Raw genomic sequence first — 8,970 nt, 5'->3', positions numbered from 1 at the left:
CCCAATAATGATGATTTTCAAATAAAACCCCACAATTTTTTAAGACTGCCTAACAGCCTCAACATAACATATCTAATTATCTGCCACATTAGATAATTTTTTATTCCTTGTCCATATCTGAGCATCAATTTGGTCGGAGTATTAAATTATTAGTCCAATCCACTCAATTATGCGTATATCTATGTATAATAAATACTAGTATAAGATCAGAATGTTAAAATTAAAGTAACTCATGTTATCTGCATTTACTCCAACCATTAAATTAATACAATTTTAGATTTATAGTATTGTAACATTAGTTCAATCTACATTAATTCGAAAGAAAAGTAATTGAATAAAAAAGTTCTACTATACTAAACTCATCAGTTAATTGTCAAAATTAATGTTATTCCATATTAATAATATGATTATTGAATATAAATTTGAATTCCATTCATACAATTTAAATTAATATTTTGTAACATGGATGAATCGATATTAGTTTTTACATCGATTAAAATAATTAATAGTTTTGTAAATAAAAATATAATTTAGTAAAAATTCTAAAATTAGACAGTCAAAATACTTTAGTAAATATTAATCGATGGCAAAATTAATATATATTTTAGATCAATGATATAACTAAAAAATTGTTATTCAGACTAGTCCTTTATTGTATAGAGCCAAAAAATTATACTCCTATTATTCATCAGGGTGATGTTATAATATAAATTAATATTTTGACACGTGCATGTCACAAGTTAATAAGTTGAGTAACTTAAAAAAAACTGTGGATATTAATTAAAAATAATAAACATAATTATTTATTTATGTGGATAATTTGATGGATTATAATTAGGAAGGAATGCAGCGCAGAGGGATTGACATGTACATAAGGTAAAGAAGGATATACATACTATCTGAATCAGCATGCGAATAAAAATCTTAACAAATTAGAAAAATACAAAAGAAAAAGGTGAAAAGAGATTTGCATGAAATGAGACAAATGAGTGCCACGTAGTTATCAATTCCAAATCTCAAATCTCAAATCTCAAATCTCAAATCTCAAATCTCAATCGTCATCATCCAAAGCTGCAAGTACAATTGCATCATTAAACTTCAACGCACTTTTTTTTTTTTAATTTTTTATTTTTAGCATAGTAAATAATAATTATAAAAATTAAAAGATAGTAAATAAACTTTCGGTTACACTAGAAGAGAGAGAGAGAGTGTGTGTTAGCAATTAGCATAGTTGAGTTGAATTGCGAGAGTAATGGCGAAGCACGAGGAGCTTCCGATCCCGATTTACGATAACCTAGAGCCTGTCTATGGCGGTGGTTCCTCGCTCGAAGAAGCTCAGCTTCGTTTCGATACTTTTAAGTCCAAATTCCTTGAAATCTTCGGCCATCCTCCTCAAATCTTCGCTCGCTCACCTGGTTTCTCTCTCTCTCTCTCTCTCTTTCTCTGTGAATTTCTATTTCCTTCAAATTATAATTACAGCAACGTGTTGGAACCTACAATTTGTATTTAGAACGGAATTAACTATTTCACCTGATAATTGAACGTGTTATTGTCGGCACGTGTATGCTATTGTATGGATGTGTGATTGTTGTAAGGTGTTTTGCGGTGCAGGGAGAGTGAACTTGATCGGCGAGCACATTGATTATGAAGGTTATTCGGTGTTGCCTATGGCTATTCGGCAAGACACAATCGTGGCCATTCGGAGAAACGAGTCTGAAAAGGTTCTTAAGATCGCTAACGTGAATGGTGGAAAATATTCTGTTTGCACTTATCCTGCTGATCCTCTCCAGGTGGATCCTCGAATCCTTTTGGTCAAGCACTGTATAATAATGTGAAGCTTAAAACAGCTTTAAGAAGAGGATTATTGTTACTGTTATTATTTATTCGTCTAACAAATTTTACGATCAAGAGAATGAGAGAAAAATATAAAATATTGGTGTGTAAATTGATGTATTAATAACACATATCTTCTAAGAATGTTTGTTTGCTATTCATTTTTTGTCAATAAAATTGTTCTGTTTTGTTGATATTCATTGGCTGTGTTTTTCATGCAGGAAATCGACTTGAGGAATCACAAATGGGGCCATTATTTTATTTGTGGGTGAGTTTATTTCATATTTCTCTTGTCGTTTCCTCGTTTTTTTTTCCGAGGTATAATGGCAAGCTCAGTTAGATGTATGAGCTTTTTGTTTGTTCTCCTTAATGAACCTTGCTTAACGCTGCCAAGATGATTCAGATTATTGATCATTCGAACTATTAGTCCTAGTCCTAGACTAATGCGCATTCTGGTTACTTTTATAAAAAGGAGTGGTTGCAATTTTATTTTAATGATATATTTACAATCTGTACTGTAAAATTTGAAATGATATGCTATGTATGAATGAAGGAGCGTTGAATAATATAATAGATAGTGGTTTTGTTTTTTGGGTGAAAAAGAAAGGGTGTAGAATTGTTTTTTAATTCAGTATTAATTGATAATACAATCTGTAGGTACAAAGGTTTCTATGACTATGCAAAATTGAAAGGAGTGAACGTTGGTGAACCCATTGGACTTGATGTTCTTGTTGATGGAATAGTGCCGACAGGTGTGTTCATTAGTTTTGAGTTAGAATGGTGCTACTGACGACATGCAAATTTACCTCCAAGTGAATGTTGATCATTATCTCTGGTTTTCTATTAGAGATTACAATTTGTCTGTTGATGGCTTTAAATTAAAAGGAAAAAGGGCATCTTTTTTACAGGTTCTGGACTATCAAGCTCTGCAGCGTTTGTCTGTTCATCCACAATTGCTATTATGGCTGCTTTTGATGTGAACTTCCCAAAGGTATGCCTTTCGGGCTGGAATTCATGTGTGTGTAATAGTTTGTGCTTTGAGGAGCAAATTCTGTTCAGGTCTTACTGAATGTTGAATGCATAAATTGTTTGCATATATAGCTTATAAGATTCTATTTTTTATATAGTAATTAATCATAATTATGATAAGAAGATATTACCGGAATTTTGTGTCATTAAAGTAACAAAAGAAAAAATATTTTAATTTTTTAGAAGTGAAATAATTTAACAATGCATCAAAATCTGATATCAGTTCACCACTACATGATAGTATTACTGGAATTTCACATATTCACCCTTGGAAGGTCAGATCTGATTCATATTTCAAACTATTTGTGGCTGTTGAAACTGATGCTTTATAAATCTCTATGCTTCCATGATTTAATTATTTTAGTGATCTTTGTTACTCAAACAAGCTAAAATTCTATAATTTTGTTTGTAGACATCTGAGATACATCTTGATTATACCTTCTAGATGGACAATTTAACACTGCTTTAATTGTATGCATGTCTTTGTTTTGAAAAATATTTTATTGTTGTATATTTAATATTTGCTTTTTATTCTGTTTCTGACATAAATTATCATATATTGTTGACAGAAAGAAATTGCACAAGTTACATGTGATTGTGAACGACATATTGGGACACAATCTGGTGGGATGGATCAGGTTGAGCTCATCTTTCGTTACAGATATTATCTATTGTAATTTTAATATGAACATGCCCCAGTTACCTCTCCAAGTATAGTCTTTTCCTCCATATCTCCTCGTATGGGATGGCACTCATAACTGCTATGCCACATCTTGCTGATGGGCACTCGTTGACTTATGTTTTTATCTAACACCAAGTATAATGTTTCAGGTGAATAATTGAACATGTGTATATGGTGTTGTTTAATCCATCAATCAGAATTGAAATGTCAAATATATTCTATCTGTTAATTTGATTTCACTTTACAATTTATAAGGTATGAATTTTGAAACGCAAGCGCTACAGTGTATAAAATACTACATGTTTAAAAGGAGTTGTTTTTGGGTAGGAAATGATGCTGCCAATTTAATTTATTTCAATTATTTTAAGGATGATTAATTGTGGGACACCATGCTTGTGGCCACAATTTGAAAAAGATAGTCATTTCACTGTAGAGGTATTTTGTACAATGTAACAGAAAGGGAAATCACTAGTGGCTTGGGACGTAAAGAAGTTGACATCATGGATGATCAAGGTCAGAAGGACAAGGAAGTAATTGAGCAATCAAGGAATGAGGAGCATGTGAATTCGGTTAGCTCACAAGGACAGGTGGCAGCAAATGATGGGTTGGGAAGTGAAATCAAGGCCAAACGTGTGAGTAGGCCTAGTGTGCGGATGAGGAATGTTGTGTGGCAGAGAAATTAGTTAAATGTCAGGATGGGGTAGGAGAGAGGGTAGGCAATGTTAGAAGAGATATTCTTCTCTTTCTCTCTGTGTACTTTTCTTCATTGCTGATGTTATTGTACTGCATTTCCATTTTAATCAAGTTGAGTGATTCCCTGTGATCCCGTTTGATCTCATAGGAAGTGCACTCTCAACATTTAATCCTTGATTCCTTGTGTTCTTCTTAATTCAGCCATTATTACTTGTTAATTGCATATTCAGCTTGTTACATACAATTGACCATTAATGCATTAATCTGCTTCCAACTGGCTTTCATTAGATTTCTTGCAAATAATTTTTTTTGAATAGTATATATAGGACTTAATTATTCAATTTTTTCTGTTCTTCTTAGGATATTCTGACATTTTACCTGGAATTAAATATTTTTATTTGGTTTTACTTGACAGGCAATCTCTGTCATGGCAAAAACTGGGTTTGCAGAGCTGATTGATTTCAACCCAATTCGTGCAACAGACGTGCAACTTCCTGCTGCTGGAACTTTTGTGATAGCTCATTCTTTGGCAGAGTCTCAGAAGGCTGTTACTGCTGTCACAAATTATAATAATAGGGTTGTTGAATGCCGTTTGGCTTCTGTGAGTCCATTTCATCCTAATTAATGTTACTCTTGTAGACTTGTACCCACTCCCTAATTACTATTTCTGGAGCAAAACATCTTTACTACTGTATTTTGTATAGTACACATTTATCGGATGGGAGTGCATAAATAGCTTGGTAGTCTTTTTTGTTTGTCTACGACAAAGAGAGCATGGTGATTTAAACCAACTTATGAATTCTTTCAAACTACCAAAACCACTTGCCACTAGTGTACTCCTAGTTGCTTTGATTTGTCAATTAGATTTAACTCGCCTAATTTCATCATTTCCTGGAAAATATCATTCGTGTAACTATTTCTAATTTCTATTATTGAATTGAACTAGAAAAACCTGTTCTTTCCAGATGTTTTTGGTCCTTTCATGTTGGAGTTAATTGTTGTATAAATGTGTATGTCTGCGTGTATGTATGCGTGCATCAAAAGCTTAGGGGCAAAGGCAACTTGCAAGTCTTTTTGGTTTGCCAGTTATATTTATTAACTCAAAACTTATTGTGAAATTTTCCAGATCGTGCTTGCTATAAAGCTAGGAATGGATCGAAAGGAGGCAATATCAAAAGTGAACACGCTGTCTGATATTGAAGGATTATGTGTATCATTTGCTGGTACTCGTAACTCTTCTGATCCTGTACTTGCTGTAAAGGTAATTGTACCTGGTATGATGTCATCCTTAGAATTAGCTTTGCACAGCATGCTATTTATTTTTTATTTTATTGAGAAAATTTCATTTCAATTGATATGGACTTCTTTTCTTCCTTCATAAAAATTTCATGCCTTTTCCTGTTTTAAAAACTTTCCTTTTGGTGCAGGAATATTTGAAGGAAGAACCGTATACAGCTGAACAAATTGAAGAAGTTACCGGAGAAAAGCTGGCTTCATTTTTGAACAATAATGCAGCGTATTTAGAAGTTGTAAAAGTTGCAAAGCATTACAAGTTACATCAGGTTCTTCTTCTAAGCTCTATTAATAAACTGGTTTAGTGTTCATTTCTCTGGATTTTATTTTAGCCCGGTATAGAAGTTACTTTCATCTCACTTGCATAAAACATGAGGCAATCTGAATATAAGCTTTAATTAATTTGCACTGCAACTTGCATAAAACAATTGCTCTGATCGGCTAGTGTTAGTATCTCTGCACTCACTTTTTTATTATGTAGTTAGAAGGTTTAATGCATGACATACTCCAATTGGTAAATATCTAAAAATTGCTTGTGTTTCCTTTGTATTTCACCATTGCCAACAAGCATCTCCATAGTAAGGATTAACAGCTAATGCATTGTCACGTTTATGTGGTGTTATTTAATTTCGACACATTTTGTTTTGTTTGTAGAGAGCTGCTCATGTGTATTCAGAAGCCAAGAGAGTACATGCTTTCAAGGATGTCGTGTCCTCAGATCTAAGGCAAGTCTTGTGGGTCTAGCATGCATATGTGCTGTCTGTTCTCAATGTATTTCTCATTAACATTTTTATATTTCTTAAAAGTTAGGAGTTCATACTTCTAGGAGAATTAATTATTCGATAATTTGTAGGTAAAAGAATACGAACCTATTGTTAAAGAGTAATTTTAACCCAAGAAAATTTCAGTTAAAGATGAATGAAAAATTTAAAGTAATTGAAAGTCAGATTGCACATTTCTAAAATCACAATCTTTTTGTCCCTAACGATGATTTTAAGATAAATAAGTAATATTTATTTTAAGAACCTCTAAAAAAAACTTAGAGGTGTCACACACTAATATTTTTGGATATTATATGAGATGGCCACTTAACCTTTTAATAAGCAAATAAGTAATTAAACTTTATTATATAATAACACGGATTAAAACCAATATTTCTAAATTTTACACGGATGAAAAACGAAGTAAAATTTTTACAGAAACTAAAATCAAAACTTGCTCATTGCTACATATTTAAGCTTCGATATTATTATATGCTTGGCTTATAAACTTTTCATTTAAATGTGACATCAAGACAACTAGGCAAAACCCATCAAAATGTTATTGTTCCACATCCGGCTACTATACATATGTAGCTTGCAGTCATGACTAACATGTGCATTTGCACTTTGCTATCTGTAAACAGTTGGTCTTGGGTGTAAATTGGACGAGGAATGAGGATCACTCTGAATTTCTTATAACGAGACTTTCTTTATTTTCATAAAAAATATGCTTTGAGGACTAATCCCATTAGTTTGCATATATCGTAATTCTTTTGTAAGTGAGCTATGTATGGGTTTCTTTTATGTTAACTACTCAATTATTTTCAGCAACGAGGAGATGCTAAAGAAGCTTGGCGACCTTATGAACGAGAGTCATCATAGCTGCAGCGTTTTATATGAATGCAGGTATTGGGATACTGTTACTGTCATTTTAAAATAATATATGCACTGTCAATTGTTCGGTTCTCTCTAAAGGATTATTTTATAAGGCATGATTTGTCATGTGAGCTTTTCCAACCTTAAAAATAAATGAAGAATACTTATTGTAAAATGTAGTTTCATTTTTCAGCACTTAATTTTTTTTTTAAACTTCTATTTGATAAGCATTGATATTTTCTATTATTCATGGAATCAGCTGTCCAGAGTTGGAAGAACTTGTAAATATTTGTCGTAAAAATGGTGCTCTTGGGGCAAGGCTAACCGGAGCTGGATGGGGTGGTTGTGCTGTTGCTTTGGTGAAAGAGAGCATAGTCCCACAATTTATCCTTAATTTGAAGGTTTCTTATCAAATATATAATACTTAACAACCGTAATTAATCATTGGAGGTTTGGAATTAACAAGTTGTCAATACTGAATTTTATGTCCATTTCAGGAATGTTTCTACCAGTCTAGGATTGACAAGGGCGTTATTAAGAAGAACGATCTTGGCCTTTATGTATTTGCTTCCAAGCCATCGAGTGGTGCTGCTATCTTTAAGTTTTAGTGATCTTCGAGTCGTTTCGCATCCGATGGCTGAAACTTTTTTTTTTCTTCTTAAGATCTAAATAAAGACTAGATGCAATTTCTGATGTAGTAAGATTAAATTTTACCCTATTTTCTTTGTTAAGTTATTTTAGTTGATTCAACCAAAACAAATAATGATATTGCCGATCGGCATTGAAGCCATCTTCTGTAATGGAAAAATAAATGTTATCACGAAAACAGCGTTTAAACTCTGAAGTAGTTGCTATGATTACGTAATAGGCAAAACACTTTAATGTTCTAGTATACGGTTTTCGTGAAATGGTGGCAACGTAAGATATGGTTTGATAATATAAAGAATTTTACCAAAACAAATTACTAAATTAGGGATAAGAAATGTGTATAAACTCCCTTACTTTTATTCACTAAATTTAAAAGATCAGTTTTAAATTTAAGAGTCTTAAAATAGATTTGTTTTAAATTTGAGAGGATAAAAATATATTAAAGCTTTAAATTTATAACCATATATTTCTAAAATTTCACTCAATATATATAACTACAAATTCCATGTTAGGGTAAATGTACAATTAGGAATTATGATTGAATTGGATGTATTATGAATTGTTGTGTAAGCTAAATTCTTTGTGGTGAAAACATGTGGTTATTGGTTTGAATTTGAACTAATTTGTCTAAATAAAACACAATTGAACCCGAGAGGGATGATGTGAAGAAGTTTTGAAAATTCATGTTCCGCAATTTTTGTAAATTTGCTGTTAAGTGTAAATTTGTTCTTCGAGTTAAGCGTGAAACTCCTACAGAAATATAGTTAAGACTCTACTTTTATAACACTAAATGTGATAATGGTCTCACAAAATGCTAGAACCACGACGTTGACAACAAGTTTTTGGGTGCTAAACGTGGGAGGGTAGACATTATGTGTTGAGGTCATAGAGAGTGATCCTTGTTAAGATGCTAAGTTCACTAAACACCATTTAACGCCAAGCATAAAAGTGTTAACGTGAAGCACAGAAAGCTCCATTATAAAAAATTGTGCTAGTTGTGATATTAAGCGTGAGTTGACTCACATTAAGCATGAGATTTACATAAAACTCTTGTTATAGACTAAGACTTGAGATAATTCAATTTAAATGTAATAATTGAGCCTTAATTAATACAACTGAACATGAGACGTAGGTATTGAACTTCAAGAACTGAGG

General features: G+C 32.3%; 1 protein-coding gene across 1 annotated transcript; it reads left to right on the top strand.

The window, feature by feature from the left end:
• The first annotated feature begins 1,093 nt into the window (after positions 1-1,093).
• GALK (Mevalonate/galactokinase family protein) lies at positions 1,094-8,011 on the top strand. Its single transcript, XM_020374628.2, has 13 exons — positions 1,094-1,415; positions 1,612-1,790; positions 2,055-2,101; positions 2,491-2,585; positions 2,742-2,824; positions 3,432-3,500; positions 4,653-4,838; positions 5,364-5,498; positions 5,665-5,799; positions 6,185-6,255; positions 7,120-7,197; positions 7,427-7,568; positions 7,665-8,011. The coding sequence occupies exons 1-13, from the start codon at positions 1,253-1,255 to the stop codon at positions 7,773-7,775; spliced, it is 1,494 nt and encodes a 497-aa protein (XP_020230217.2). The 5' UTR covers positions 1,094-1,252; the 3' UTR covers positions 7,776-8,011.
• The last annotated feature ends 959 nt before the right edge of the window (positions 8,012-8,970 follow it).

Source organism: Cajanus cajan, chromosome 5, assembly GCF_000230855.2.
Source record: "Cajanus cajan strain Asha chromosome 5, NIPB_CcT2T_4, whole genome shotgun sequence".
Classification (NCBI taxonomy): domain Eukaryota; kingdom Viridiplantae; phylum Streptophyta; class Magnoliopsida; order Fabales; family Fabaceae; genus Cajanus; species Cajanus cajan.
This window is presented reverse-complemented; position numbering and strand designations above follow the sequence as displayed.

Excerpts from the sequence above, each read along its gene's own strand:
- GALK (XM_020374628.2), top strand. The coding sequence starts at position 1,253 with ATGGCGAAGCACGAGGAGCTTCCGATCCCGATTTACGATAACCTAGAG. Across the intron at positions 2,102-2,490 it reads GGCCATTATTTTATTTGTGG|GTACAAAGGTTTCTATGACT; the intron begins GTGAGTTTATTT and ends TACAATCTGTAG. Across the intron at positions 6,256-7,119 it reads GTCGTGTCCTCAGATCTAAG|CAACGAGGAGATGCTAAAGA; the intron begins GCAAGTCTTGTG and ends AATTATTTTCAG.